General features: G+C 40.7%; 1 protein-coding gene across 1 annotated transcript in view; it reads right to left on the bottom strand.

The window, feature by feature from the left end:
* The window catches only part of mtmr11 (myotubularin related protein 11), a 29,743-nt gene extending 16,180 nt beyond the window's left edge, over positions 1-13,563 (bottom strand). The window contains exons 1-2 of the mRNA XM_041045227.1: positions 13,056-13,563; positions 4,880-4,949 (exon numbers count right to left, since the gene is read on the bottom strand). Of these exons, the coding sequence (XP_040901161.1) occupies positions 4,880-4,949; positions 13,056-13,112 (127 nt within the window). The 5' untranslated portion in view covers positions 13,113-13,563. The remainder of the gene's footprint in view (positions 1-4,879; positions 4,950-13,055) is intronic.
* Positions 13,564-15,799: the final 2,236 nt, after the last annotated feature.

Below are 15,799 nucleotides of genomic sequence, written 5' to 3'. Positions count from 1 at the left end.
GTGGAAGGAACCAGAAGGCCCTTAAATTGAAAACAACAGTAGAGCTGTTGGGCTGAGCCCAGTCTCTGGAGAACGCTCTATGCTTAATGAATGTTTTGGGGGATACCAATGCACAAACAGGAAACAGCCATTTTTACACATGAAACATTTGTTTATTCTGTGAAAGAAAGAGGAAGAGGAGCCTTTGCTTTCAATATGATAATTTGCTGATTGCAAAAGAGGAGTTTAAACCTATGGCATGGTCTATTATTATGCTTGTACCCTTTAGCTTCCAAAACCATGCATTAAAACCCTGGGCTGGACTTACCAATTAAACCTAACCCCGCATGATCTAGCCACAGAGATTTAAGACACTTGGGACTGTGAACACAAGTGAACTCTTGTTGAAAGCTTGTCTTTCTTTAATGTCTCCCCACGGGGCAACAGAGCTGAAAACAATCCTGTAGGATGTACATTTGAGAGCTGAAGGAGAAAGGAAGAGGAAAACAAGGAACAGAGGCCTGTGGTCCTGTTTGCACTCTCTGGTGAGATTTAAGAAATCTGTGCAAGCAGGTGCCTCAGGTCAGCATGAGTCAGCTACGTTAATCTGGGTAGTGAACGTGCTTACGAGACAGTTGTCCTTTGATCAAATAAAATCTTTTATGTTCTTCCTGGTGAGCTCCAGCTAGAGTGCATTTTCAGCTCCTTTCACAGAGTAGAGCCGCACTATCCAATCTTTTACTTTAATAGTAATAATGATAATAAATTTGATTTAACATATTATCAGTCTGTGATCCCATGTGTGTATGCCACTGATGTTTAGGACATGTCTGGATATTTGTCTGGTACACACCTTTTGCTGCGGCCCACAGTTACCAAGATCACAGCTATTAAGAAAAGAAAAACCTTGAGCATTTCATGCAGCAGACAGAACTCACCATGACTATTTGATTTCAGATTTCAGAGCTTGCCAAAATGAAATGCTGAGTTGGAGTTTTGACCAATTGAGGAGCAGAAAGGCGGAACTAACAAGAAACTCTGTGCCTCAAGGAAAAAGGTGCATTTGATGGTTTTATTACAGTGACACCAGATATTTACTGGCATTTCTTATCTATATTTGAATAGTAAGGTCTCACACGCAGCAACAATGTGGGGCCTGGCCCCATTTCAAATATTGCAAAGCCTTTAAGAGCCTTTAAAATCAGTTCAACTCAAATACTGAGGAAGACTTGTTTAATCATGTACTCCTATGAAGAACAAGTCTATTTGGTTATGTTAAATGTGCACATATACAGCATTTTGTTCCCACAGCATAAATGTGAGATTCCCCTTTAATGTTTCAGCTGCTTCTGTTGATGTTGTGGTCACTGACTTGGACATGAGGAGAGAGCGACCTAAAGGATCAGTCTGAGAAAATACAGCTGAAAGACATCTGAACCACATACTCTGAACCTCTGTTTTATTTGTTTTTACCCACATTTGTTCCTCATTTTCAGCTAGCATGCGTGCTGAGCGAAAGGTTTCGGCCCTCTTCAACCCTCCACTGGGAGGAACAGTAAAGACCAGGAATAGGTTACACTGGGTTAAATCTACGGATTCAGAGGTGCTGATATTGATTAACTAGCAGCGGAGGAGGATATTTTCTGTATGAAGGACAACAATAACACCCTCAGTGCCTGTAGTCTTCCTTATAATCTGACATAACACAACATTTCCAGAAGAACTCTGGAAATTTTGTTGACAAAGTACAACACAGAAATCCCAAAACCTCCATGTGTTGCAATATCCACAAACGGTGACAGCAGTTTCAGATGTCAACCAAGTTATGCTAACTTGTCACTTAATACAACAAATATGTCCATCTTTCCCCTTTTGTTAATCCCCCAAAAATCTTGTTTCATATCCTTTTTGTCCAGTCACAGAGAATACACTGCAAAATATCCATTCAAAGTCACAGAAACAAAGAGACTTTAATACCTTTTCAGATCGAAATCCAAGTATATATCAATGTTCTGGTCTCTTGTTCATCAATCAACGAGGCATAAAGGTGACTGACAGCCTTTAAATCCTGCAGTAACATAAGACTGTGGAGAAAGGAGATTGTGAAGTTGCTCTGAAGGGGGTCCTGACGGCTTAGCATTGTGTGTGAATGGGCAGTATACCCCTTCTCCCACTCACAGCATTGAAAAGGTACATGATCTACCTATGGCTGTTGGAGCTGTCCTGACCTGTTTGCCCTCCTGCAGGCCGGCTCGGTTTCTGCGCTCCTGTGTCCCCGGTGTCACATGAGAACACCGTGGATGCCGAGCGCTGCCTGTTAACTACGGACAGAACGGGACAAGTTCTGCAAACGTGCCTCTGATTCTGTAATCCACATGATTTTTCTCAACTTGTCAGTGCCTCTAGTTTGAGACAGTATGCACTTAAGGCACTTTTTAAAAACAACTTAAGTTACCCTGCCATGAAATAACAGCATCACTGTGTTGTTATTGATATGACAACTGTACTATACTTTTTACATAGGGCTGACAAATGATCCATCCTACTGCAGAGCGTGCGCATGTGTGTGTTTGAGAGAGAGAAAAGGAGAAAGAGAGATTCCACAGGTGCAATGTGAGAACTTTCACTCAGTGTGGTAACACTGACTAGTGACTCCTTTGTGCCTGAAAGTGAACTTGTTCTCACAAATTGTCTCAACACTTACACTGCAGAGTGCGCACAGAGCCAGGGGATAAGTTTCCCTGCCCCATTATTCTGAATCCATTTTTGAAAAAATGTCCGAAACACAATGAAATGCTACTTTTCCAGCAGACTAATTGTAAGTAATTTTAGGCCACAGAGGACCTCATAAAGCTTTCAGTAGAAAATGACAAGGAGGAGTCTGAAAAAGCATAACAGTGCTGTCAATACACATCTGCCTCTGTCTCCCTCTCAATAAAAAACAGGTTCTCATGGACAGCTGTGTTTCTAATCTGCCTGGAATGAAGGTGGGGAAAGAGAAGAAAGAGAAGAAAGAAGGGGCTAAGAGAACTGTAAGGTGTTTTTGGAGACGGAGATGAAGATGAAAGCCAGCAGGGGAAAAAATGTGAAGTAGAGACAGTAGACATTTCACAGTGAAATGCTAACAGCTAAGAATAGGATCTCTGTGAGTGTTGTCAAGTAGCAGCAGTCTCTGGAAAGTATTTGATGAAAACACACTGCTGGAAAACAAATTAGCCTTGCTAAGTGAATGAAATAAGGAAGGAAGTGTGTGTGTTTGTAAAGAGTATGTGTACACGCATGAAAATATGTGTGTGTGTGTGTTATGGATGAATACGTGTGCAACTGTGTGTGAGAAAAGTCAGTGGAAGCCCACAAGGTGCGTGTATCAATACAAAAAATACTGAGACTGAAAATACAGCTTCATAAAAAAAATATGATATATGAGAAAGAAAGAGAGCATCAGAAATGGAGAGAAGCAGAACAGTCACTAGGTGGAGGTGAGCTGAAAGGAAGCAACCACACTTCTTAAACCCCTTTGAAAACACACACACATTTACGCTTAATCTGCTCCGGTGGAGAGAGCTGCAAGTAACTGCTGATACGCAGTGTTAAAGATTATCCTGTCTCCGATGTAGGAGCTCTGGTCTACTGCCATTCTTACAAAAAGCTCCCGCAGGGTGCTGCTGACAAAAGAATATGAGCAGGCCAGACGAAGTAAGGCCAGTGATTTTCAGCGGCTGTACACTATCCAAAAGATTATCACTGAGTTAACGGGGCCGCCCTCTGGTAAGCCTAGCTGGCTCAGCTGTTAAAGGGGTTTTAACAGTTGAGGAAAAAGGAAAGTGATTTCAAGGTGCGACCGGATTCTGTTAGACACACCTGGAGGATCAAGGGTCATCTTGATCACAGTCATAGTCTGAGGGGCCAACACGATTAATAGGCCATTTATAATCCATCTTGGAGGTCCAGGTCCAAGAATTGGTTGGGTTTTTTTTTCTACTACAAATCTGCATTTCACCAGAACTCTTTAACACAAAACGAATAAAATGCTGTAGGCATGACTACTTCGGGTGTACAGAGAATACACAACACTGCCTGATAATGCACAGTCATCTTGTTTTGTGATGGTGTTGCAGCAAGAAATGGGTTAAATTCAGCTGTAACCACATAATAACTAAGTCACTACCCTAAATGCGTCAACTACAGTCAGCGCAGCAGTACAGAAAACAAATATAGAATGCACTATTCTGCATGAATTGAAACTGTAAGCTGTACTGTAAGGCACACACTTTATCGCTGATACAGGAAGCATTTATCTTGTCATCAGTGCTTCATGAGGCTCTGACAGGCTGAAACACAGGTTGCTGATTTTAATCTATTTTTGTTAACATATGAGAATATTTCAGGGTGCAGTAAAAATTTAGGTGTTTTGATCTCAAGTACATGATTGTTTACCGGGGCTCTCAGTCTTCTTCTGCGTGTTCATGTTAGCTTTTCAACAGCAGATGTTTTCCCATCTTAAAAGGCAGAGCACCTGTGGGGACATTCCTGGTCCAGGTGCGGCTACAATATGGAAATTTCAAACCACAGGGAACAATGCACGCAGCAGCAGTTTTCTGCCCAGTGTTATTGCATATTGTTATTTTATCTGATCCTGGAGCAGCAGTGGCAGCTTGTGAACTGAAGTTCACACTGCAAAGTGTTATATTGTTGTGCTTGATTAGCCGTGATGTCAGCTATAAACTGATTATTGTCAGAGTAGCTTGAATCACTATTTATTTAATCAGTGCAAGATTGTTTGGATTTGTCAAAGACAGAAGTTTAGAAAGTACAATAAGAAACGGTGATTATAGTAAGAACTGATGTGCTGAGCAACCATGCCACTGACATGTGTATGTGTTTAAAAACACAATCCTACCTGGTAGACAGCGTAGTCCAAACACATCTCTACTCCTTGCGTTCACCCCACTTTGACTCAGCATCCTCTCCTGTAAGAGAAACAGAGCTGACATTCACGTTGGTTTCCAAAGCAACAATCTTTATTTTACATATCACTGCAACAGACAGGAGACGTCCTGTCCTTGAAGGAATAGTTTGACATTTTAGGAACCCACTTATTTACTTTCATATCGTGAGTTTGGATGATGCCTGCTGAGTCTAGCTTTATAGCTAGACTTCAGTCTCTTGGCTAAACTTAGCAAACTGGTTACAGGGAGTAACCATAAATTTAACGAACAGACATGAGAATGTTATTGATCTTTTCATTTAACTGGTTGCAAGAAACCAAAACATCATATTTACCAAAATGCCTTACGATTGAATAACTTCATGTTAACAGAATGCAGAATTTTGTTAACTACATCTCACAAGAAAATAAACACCCTGAATATGAAAGCACTGTTCAGCTGAAAGAAACAGTCTTCTATTTTTAACCAGTGCTACAGAATTAAAATTGTTTACACAAGAAATACAAATGTAGACTAAACAGCACACACACAGCCCATGGACAGAGCCTCATGTCACCTTTGGTCTTGTCAATTATATTTAAATCAGGGCTCTGCCTGCTTCTGTCATCAAAGCCTGGCTCGTCTCAGTGGACTCATTTTCAAAGACAAAGAAACAAAGCCAACCACACAATGCTCCGTGATTCTTAGTTTCCATGTTGCTGTTCTGTTTGTTCCTGCTCTCTCTATAATAGTCATGGAGTCTGGCGTACTTGAGTCTGTTCTACAGGCAGAGTCCAACCCCACAGAGCCACAGAGGTTTCTATAATCAGACTGTGAGCTTACTAGCACATATGCTTCCACTTAACTTTGCTACTAACCCCCCTTACGAAAGCCATTTACATTTATCGGCAAGAAATCCTATAATATGCTAACCCCTGCAATGTGAGAGGACAATAGGATTATACAGGTGCTGAACAAGCTTTATAGTAACACAGAAGCAGAGTTAGGGTCCGGAGATGACATCCAAGAAAACTATACATTGTAGAGCCTCATACTTCTCTCTCAGCAGTTCTAGCTGAGTTTGGCCCACAGCAACACCAGACTATTCATCATTGCTGCAGTTAAGGCACCGGCTTTATCATGAAACACCAGCATTTCTTCGAGTCAGCAAGGATGTGTGAACAATAACAATGAATCCACTCAGTCGCCAATGTTATGCTAACAATTTTGCAGTGTGGTGAATTCTGTGTTAGCAGCCTGCTCATGAAAACCTGAGACTCTAAGCTTGTGGCCCTCCATAAAAAAAAAACACACACACAAGGAACATTTAACAAAGAGGGCCTTTGCTCCATAAAAAGGCAGTAAAATCACACTTATTCATAGCTGGTTGTTTTCTTTGCACGTGAGAGCGTCTGGCTGTTTCATTAAGAGATGCAGAGATTCTGCAGTTTGCTGCTGACGCTGTTTTGATGGAATATGACCATGCCCTTAGAGAAACTTTTTTTTCAGATTTATCAAAGCTTATAGTGTGTACTTTTTGATATAACGGTTTATGTATGAAGCAAGGTATATATTGTATACTGTTAACCCACTGCTTTCCTCATTTCTTCTCTAAAACAAAAATAGACATCATAAGACTTTCTACTCTGTTAAAAGGAGAAGAAATTAAAAATAAGATAAAGAAAACCATACCAATTTACTGATTAATTAAACCAGGGCTAAGTGAGCCATGAACACAGAAATATGAATGAAGAATGGTTTTAATCAGTCCAGGTTCTATAAGCTCTAAATAATGTCATGTCAGCAAGTCTGCTGTGGTGCAATATCTTGCTATAAAGTGCTTCTATACTGCCAACTCTAAAGTCTGTAATAAAACTGCAGGAATTAGCCAATAGCACAAGGTTCTCCTCAATATATATTCCTAAACTGTGTTTATTCCAAGACCTTCAAGATATGGTTAGAGTTCCAACAATTTTACTGACCAAATTAAAAGGCAGAACGTTCTATGTTAGCAAAAAAAGTTGGGGAAAAACAGGTCTTTTTTGATTATAAGACAGGACACTAAAATTTTACAAGACTTAGTTTCTGCCAGAGCATTGTTCTTTTTTTTTCCATCTGGTTTTAAAATGTATCATGGTTTCTTTCTCTCTCTCCATCAACACCCACAGAAAACCCGCAGCCGAATTCCTTATTCCTTTTTAAGAACATCAGAGGCTATTCAGATCTTGTTTTGTTATTCCTTCCATAAGTCTAGTGCGTTGTATCTGTCCTCTGAAGGTTGTAAAGACTGACAAACTTGTGGCTCAGGGTCTTGTGAGGCAACTGAATGTAGTGGATAACAGTGCAATACACAAGGTGAAGTACTACTGGCACTAAATGCGGACTCTGCTATGTACATAAAGTGATTAAGGTTGATATGAGTGGAGCTCCCTCAGATAAACCAGCAAAAACTAGATTTGTGGCTGCAATTAAAGTGACAGATTAAAAATATACAGGAAATGCATTTACATGTGAAATGCAGGCACTTCTGCTTCACTTGCAAGTTTTACACCTAAGAAGTAAAGAGGGCAACAGAGATAAAGAAAATGGAACGTGATAATGTCTAAGAGGAGATTTAAAGATACTGCGGTCAAAATAGCACTGCTCTCGAGTCCCTGAGTCACACATCACTCAAAAACCACATTTCCAGGGATGTGTTTTTGTCGACATTTCAGTTTTGCTTTCATTGTGTGGCTTCGACGTCCCCCACTATATCACTTTCATTGCCCCCCACCCCCACCCCTGTGCTGCCTCTCTGCCCCACTTTTGCCCTTCTCTGCTCCCTCCCTTCATCCTCAGGGACAGTGGCCAAGGCTTGCTGCAGTTTCCATTGCTCATGGCTTCCCCTTGCTACTGTGGCCAGCCAGACTTCTGCAGTAAGCATGCTAGTTCCTCGGTCTGGAACATACTTCTCTCTCCCCGAACAACAGACCAAACTCACAAGAGTAAACTGAATTTTTGGTGGGACTCTTGAGAAACAGTAATCTCCTGTGGGATCTTAATCCCCTAAATTTAAATCTCCTATCTGTCCCAACAAGCTGAGTCGCAACCAAAAAGGAGAATATGATGAAAATATGATTTCCATCTGTTGTTAAGATGAACAATTCTGAGTCTCTTTTAAAAGTTACACATATACACATTAGCTTTTAGCCAAAGTTCACTGTGCTAAAAAGTGTTAAAGCCCGTTTATTTGTATTGCGCTTTTCATTTCCTCACATGAATGGGGACAGTCATTTGGCATTGTGAACTGGCTGGGAAGCAAAATGAGGACATGAGGTAGTTTTCCTAAAAGGAGCTCACTTTGAAGTATTTCCTCTTTTTCCATTTAGAATAATGTATGAGATTTTTTTGGCTAAAGAAACAAAACGTACTGTGACCTCCCTACGATTTATGGATAGCCATGCCTTTGCATTAATTCCTTGTCTTTCCTTTAGCAGCAGACCTGTAATGATGTACTATATTTCCTACATGACAAACAGAAGACCTGACATGAAATTTATTCATGTACTGAAAGCAAAATACCAAGGACAAAGCAAAAGGACAAAAAAACCGCCTTGAATCTAATCAGGAGTTCACAGTGGAATGAAGTCCTTGGTGGAAATATGCTACCACGCTATCTTAAAAAAACAACTCAGCTCAACAAAAGCTGCATTTTGGCCTCAATATGAGGAAACGCTGATATTACAGAAAAGAAAGAAACCAATTCCAACATATAGGGTAAAACAATGAATAAATGTTTAATGAATGGAGAATTCTGGTGGTTAATATTTAATGTGAAAATTTCTGCATCACACTATAGTGAATAGGCAGCTTTGAACCCATTTCTCTTTAAATGCCTACAGCAATTAGCACAGCTCACCCCGTTTTATTCGCAAACCTTCCATCATAAACGCCCTGGCAACATGGGAATATTCACAGCATTGTCTCATCCGTTCTTCATCATAGCAACATCAGTCCAGACTTCTAGACGCACAATAAACAAATAATTACTGGCTTGTTTAATGTTATCCCCGCTGAATGATTTGCAATTCATTGTCCCATAAAAAAAACAAAACAGATATTTGTGCAGTTGATGATGTATTGTAAGGTCAGTGCAGAAAGGTTCAAAGGTCATCTTAAACCAAATTAAACAGTGGACAGCTGTACAGTACAGGACAAGACGCATTGAGGATGACAATGCAAATGTGTCCTGGGCCACACTGATGGAACGCCCACTCAGCTGACATCCTCTGTGTACGTTGTTCAGATATTTCAAAAGTGGTGGACTGAAAGTGCCAACCAAATTTGGAACAGTCACGGTCCACTAATTGTATAACTCAGCGCTGCAGAAATCTTGGTGTCATCTTTGATCATCGCCTCATCCTTGGCATATAAACATATAAACTCACTGGTTTACATTTCAAAAATTAGACACTTCTCTCTGCCAAAAATCTGGAAACTGTTATTCATCCTTTCATAACCAGTCGATTGGACTACTGTAATTCCCTGCTCTCTAGCATCAGAAAAAAAAATCTCTCTCCCGACCCCAGGATTTTAACTTTGTCTAGCAAATATAAACACATCAGACCAATCCTGGCTTCACTTCACTGGCTACCTGTTGCTTTTAGAATCGATTTTATTGATTACTTACAAAGCCCTGAGAGGCCTCGCCCCGAGCTATCTATCAGATTTATTACTGCCCTCTCGCTCCCTCAGATCACCGGGAGCGGCGCTTCCGGCTGTTCCAAGGTCTAGATTGATGAACAAAGGTGATAGAGCATTTGTAGTCAGGGCTCCTAGACTTTGGAATGACTGGCCTGGAGATACCAGGGCAGCAAACTGTCTCATCTTTCAAATCACTGTTAAAAACCCACTTGCTTTTCAATTATTTCACGTTATAGCATTTTAGTTTATTTTACTCTATTTGTGTTTTATAATTCATTGATTAGTTTTTATTTGTCTTAGTTTGTTATTATTATAGTTATTACTGTCACTATTGCTAATATTATTATTACTATTGCTTCAGGACGGTCAGACAAAACAAGACATTATAAGACACTATATTCTGATATGTTATGGACAAAAAAGTCAATTGACGAATCTGGGAAATAATCAGCAGGTTAATCTATAACAAAATTAATTAATAATTGCATAAAACCAAAACCAAAAAATACAAATTGGCATCAGTGTAGATTATTGACCTGTTAACATTAGCCAGCACTGACTAATCACACACTATTTGATTTGACAGCAAGTTTTCATCAGTCGCCGTAGAGTACTTCCTGTCAGTGGAGACGTGACATATCAGTTTTCAGCAGTTTTCTTTTGAAGGGTGGGAGGGTTGCCTAGTGGCCAGACACGTTATTCTGTGACTAAAAGGTCACAAATTTGAACCCCGTAACAGCCAGCGTGTCAATCAACTGCAACACTGCTTCTTCTTGGTCTCTGGAGCACACTTAGGGTATATGTGTCTAAACCTCTAACAGTCTCAATAACAGTGCAGCATTGCAGGTGAGAGTGTCAGCTAAATGGCTTAAGTGAAAACGTAATGATGAATATTGAATATTTTCAGTGGCGCATAATCGTCTCTCTGAAGTGTCTTTGAAATGTTATTACGACAGTCATCTACCCTGACAGCTCAGCCCCCGAGAGTGCAATTATCAGAACCACTCTATACACTCAAAACAGACAAACGAGCAAGCCTCTCAAGACCCAGCCCTTTCACTAGTTAATAGTGCCACTGCTTAATTATCACCCAGTGCCAGATCGATACAGCCTTTAATGGAACCATAAATCTGCACTGGCGTTAAGAAGAGCCCATTGTTGTGCTCCCTTCAGCCCCTGAAGCTTCAGCAGCTCAGGGGTTGGAAGTGAATGTAACGCCTGAGTCCTATGGGAGCGGGTGTGGGTGACTGTACTGGTCTGCCCCACTCATATCAGGCTTGGATCTTCAGCCACTGTGAATAGAGCTCAGATGATCCCTCCTCTGGCATTTTTGCTTCTGTGGAGCTTTGTACTGTGTGCCTTTCATGCTGACTGCTTCAAAGCTGACTGGGAGATGCAGATAGAGTGAACTCAGGGGGATAGATCCAGCCAAAATAAGCCTTTATAAACCGATGTTGTTTTCTTAATATGACTCAGGTTTTTTGTTTGTTTATTTTTTTAACATAAATGGCAAACATTTTCTAGTTCAAGCTTCTTACTGTATGAATTTGCTGCTTTTGTATAATTATGTGATCGCAAACTACACCTATTTAGATTTTGGACTGTTGATCATACAAACCAAGCAATTTGAAGATGTCACCTTCTGCTTTAGAAAATTATTGTGATGGACATTTTTCACTATTTTCTGTTTTTTTTAAGCAACTAATTAATTGATTACTTCAGAAAATAATTAAAAAATATATAATAAAAATAATTAAAAACAGATGCAGCCCCATCATATTTTACACCATCCAAAATGGGTTGGATGGCATAAACATGGTGATTACAGAAGATTCACCAGAATGTGCAAACTCCACAGCCATCTGGTCCAAATTCAGTGCAGGATTGGATTCAGTTTTCTAAAGTGGTCTTAACGCATGCTCATGGAAGTGAAACCCACAAGAGAATGTGGGTGGCCTGCACATATAATCTACCCAGCCTACTACTCCACATTACCATATCTGAGGCTCAGCCACATTCTCATACTTGGACACATGGGATTCCACTGGTGGGGGGGTTGTGGTGATTTCTGTGCGTCTTGTTCTGAGGTAATCAAATTCAAAAAAAAAAAAAACTCCTCTACCTCCCGACTGCTGTCTCCATGGCGACAGCCAGATGTTGTGCAGTGCACATCACCCCCACTCCACATGCAAGCCTCGCCCGAGGGCAGAGTGAAGAGGCATCTGTTACCATTTCCCCCTGCGGCTGCTGAAAATAACCAGGGAGAGACAAAAAGCCAGGCAACACAAAGACGGTGCCAAGAGACTGTTCCCAAAAGGAACAGGCCACTCTGAACACACTCATACCATGTGTACACTTTGCTTTGTGCTGTCTATCAAACCAGCGACTGCTCCTAACCTCTATCCTCTCAAGAGCACCTAAACCGGGGCAGTATCTTTCTGATCATTTGAAATGCAGCAGCACAGGGATTTCACCTTCTGCATTTCAAAGCAATTCACTGCAGAATCGTACAACCATTTAAACCTTGGGAAATTGGGAGCAGCTAAAACCGACTACAACAATTCTGTGCAGTTCTCTGGAGATCACCGTCTGTGCCATATGTCTCTGTGTACAACAACTGGATCCCATACGAAGGACAACTCCTGCCATGACAAGTGATTAAGATTCACCACCATTCACTGGCCTGCACCGGCATGCAGCGAAAGACAGTGACATTATGTACCCTTACAGTAATTATACATCTGCCTCCCGTCCAGAGAGATGGAAACAGCAGCCCTTTGTAGCCTAGTTTACCCCTGTAAAGCATCCATCCTGACCTATGAGCAAAAATAATATGAGACCATCCACATTCACACACTGAACAGCCTCTCACTGGGATCTCTGAGGAGGGACCGCAGGTTTCTAATCCAGCCAGGCTTGGAAACTACCTGGTTGTGCATTTATAGCACAGCGTGGTGAATGATGGCCAGTGTTTCCTGCATCATGACATAGCCTGCTTCCTGGCCTCTCTGGTGTTTAATCACATGAGGAGTGATGATGAGTTAGTTACAGCACTGAAAAGGCAAAATTGGCTGTTGTGAGATTAAACTTACAGAGCTCAAACCTTTCACTGACTGGCTTGCAAATCACAGCTCAACTGAGCTCTTACTGGATTTGCAAGGCATAATGAAAAGAAAAAAACACATTAAAGGTCCAAAAAGACATACAAAAAAGGAAAACCAGCTGCATTTTCCTAACCCAAACACTTAAAATCTGATGAGTGCTGCTAAAGGAAAACTACCTCTACTGGAATAATAAAGCTTCACCGGACTGGGTGTCTAATATGAAAATAAGCAGCTCAGTCCTTACAGTTATGCGACAGTGTGAAACGGGACACAAGTTAACTAGTGTGTTTTAGCTTTAGGTTTTCACTCAACTCAACAAGCTAGTTAGCGTCAGTTAGCTAATTTAACGTTATGACCTTACCTTGATATCTGGGAGCATTTGTCTCACTTTGAACGTGGTTTTAGATCCTGTCAACATTTTTCTTTTTTTTTTTTTAACGACGAGCCAACTCGACCTAAGTAGGACCAAAAAAAAAAAACCGAGCGAAATAAAGCTCACTGAATGAAAAGAAAAAAAAAACTTAAAATGGTTTTATAAGCTAACGGTCGCTAAGTTAGCGTTCTCCTCTTTCCATTTTTGTTTTTTTTAGCCGAGTAAAAACCGTAAAAACGAAGAGGAAAGGTCCAGGGTCCGCTGACGGCTAACCCGTATCACCGGCTGCTACAACTGAGGCGGACGAGCGAACTATTTTCGCTCTTTTCATCGCTATTCGCGCTGACAGCATCCGTGTCCCCGACCACACAAACAAAACGAGAGCACACCCCGCTGTAGCCGGCCACCAGTCACTGGGCTCTTACTAACGCCTGTTAGTCACTAACGGAGAGATGTGTTCACCGTTAACTGCTGCTGTGCTACCCATTGCGTACTATTTGTTTATTCCTTCGCCATAGTGAAGCACACACTGGTGGAAACACACACACACACACATACAAGAAGAAAAGCCAAGTGCAGCAGTGAAGCTTCTTAAAGGCGCAGTACATCTGGATCAGGAAAAAGTAAATGACCCTATGAAGTCCCAAACTGTCACAGTTAAGAGTCCACCACCAAGTTTTATTTTGCTCGCTTGAAAGTTGGAGCGAAGACTGAAGGTGTAAGGAGGCCAGTTTTCCCCGCTTTCATTAAACCCCTTGAACTCACCATCAGTCGACACAGGCGTCACAGGCATTTATACAGAGGTGGTGTAAAAACACACCACTGCAAGTGAAAGTTCTGCATTCAGAAAGGTGTTAGCATCTAAATGTGGCTATAGTATTAAAAGTAAATGTACTCATTGTGGTGTATTATTATCTGTTATATTGTTGGATAGTTACTGACCCATTAATGTGTAAGCATGGCAGGATACCAGACACAGGCTAAGGGGCCCGAGAGGCCATGAGGCCCCTGGGCCAGAGCCTCTGTATGAAGCTATAATCAACATTTATTGTTTCAAAGTCTAAGAAGTCAGTTAAAAGGCAAAAAGAGCAAAGCAATATGTCTAGAGAGAGACACAAAATGACCACAAACAAAGAGATGAGCAAAAAGATCTTAACAACTACAGTAGTTACATGTGTCTCTTTTAGTATGGGGGTTTACTGTTGTGGCTGTATAATGCATCACGTTATAAATACATCATATGTCCTGTACACGCAATCTGTTTCATCCATTCTGATGTTTTTATCTTGACTCAGTTTGATCTACTTATTTATTTGGTGGTTGTAACCCAGCAGCCTAAAAACCCTAACCAGGGATGGGAACTGCACATTAGCAAAAGCTGTTTCCAAGGAAACAACATTTGACATATGCATATGGTTAATGAAACGTATGAGTCTGTTTTGCTCTGACTTTGCATACAGGCGACTTGTTTTTGAGGGTTTAAATTGAAGCGGTAGCAGAGCCAGTAAGCCAGCATCCATAAAACCATTCAACTCTTGACCTTCTGGTGTTTCAAGCCTGCAAAAAAAAAAAAAAAACCTCTTGCAAAACAAAATAATCCTGTTAAGTTACCATCTACAGCCTGTTTTTGTCCAGCAGTACCTTTTTTTGGATCCTTTAGCGGGTCTGTGTGGGGACTGGCTGCTCTTCTCTCTCATCCAAACTCGTGGAAAGAAACCAGCAGTAACTTTCTTTCAGACAAATACAGGAGGCCAATTCAGAAGAAATTCCTTTCCAGCGAGAACAGGGAAAGTCTGAATAATCCTGATCGTCAGTCCTTCCTGCTGAACAGGTAGGGAGACGGTGTCCTTGTGAACTATAATAGAGAGAGGTCTGGATTTTTTACCACATGGGAAACTGTTCAATATTACATAAGGGTCTCCAATTTCTCTAATACATAAAACAGTCCCAGACACAGGACCTTGCATCATCTGAGCTGGAGTTATTCAGCAGTGTATAATGCAACAAGGTTAGGGTAATACAGAATGACACAGATAACAAGTAAGTTAAAAACAAAATAAGTAGCTAAGCTCTGTTTGTTATCTGTTTTGAATTTATTTCTATTCCTTTATTCCAAGTTTGTCATGTGTCTACAGTTCGACTTTAATAATGATGATGATAATATATAGTTATTTGTTTATTGAAGAAATTCAGTTTTCTCTTGTTACATAGCAGCTATATAACAGTAACCCAGAGAGCTGGTAGGGATTTGGTACCTTGCTTTAGGACACTTTGGCAGGACAGAGGTTTTCTGGTGATTTTGGCCAGTTAGAGGAAGGTCTCACACCACCATCCTAACAGCTTAAACAAGATGAGATTAAGAATTGGCTTCAGATGTACAGCAAATGTAAAATTTTGCCCCTTACAAGTGGGGCTGTCAGTGATGATTATCTTATAAATAATCTGTCAGTTTTTGATTAGTCAACAAAAGGTCCAAAAACAAATGTGAAACATATCAAAGGTCGTGTCTTCAAATTGTTTTATCTGCTGTTTTGATGCTTAATTCTGTCTACTAACACATAAGACACTGAAATGCTTCACACATTCCAGCTAGTGCTGAGACCTTTACTAAGGAATAAATTTAAAATCTGTAATGTAAATATGTACATGTCATTATAGGCACAACCCTCAATTATATTTTTATGGAATTAATTCCATTCCATCGATCATATCGTTGTTTATGATCCAGAAAT

Source organism: Toxotes jaculatrix, chromosome 8, assembly GCF_017976425.1.
Source record: "Toxotes jaculatrix isolate fToxJac2 chromosome 8, fToxJac2.pri, whole genome shotgun sequence".
Classification (NCBI taxonomy): Eukaryota; Metazoa; Chordata; class Actinopteri; family Toxotidae; genus Toxotes; species Toxotes jaculatrix.
The sequence above is the reverse complement of the archived record's forward strand: the minus strand, read 5'-3'. Positions and strand labels throughout refer to the sequence as shown.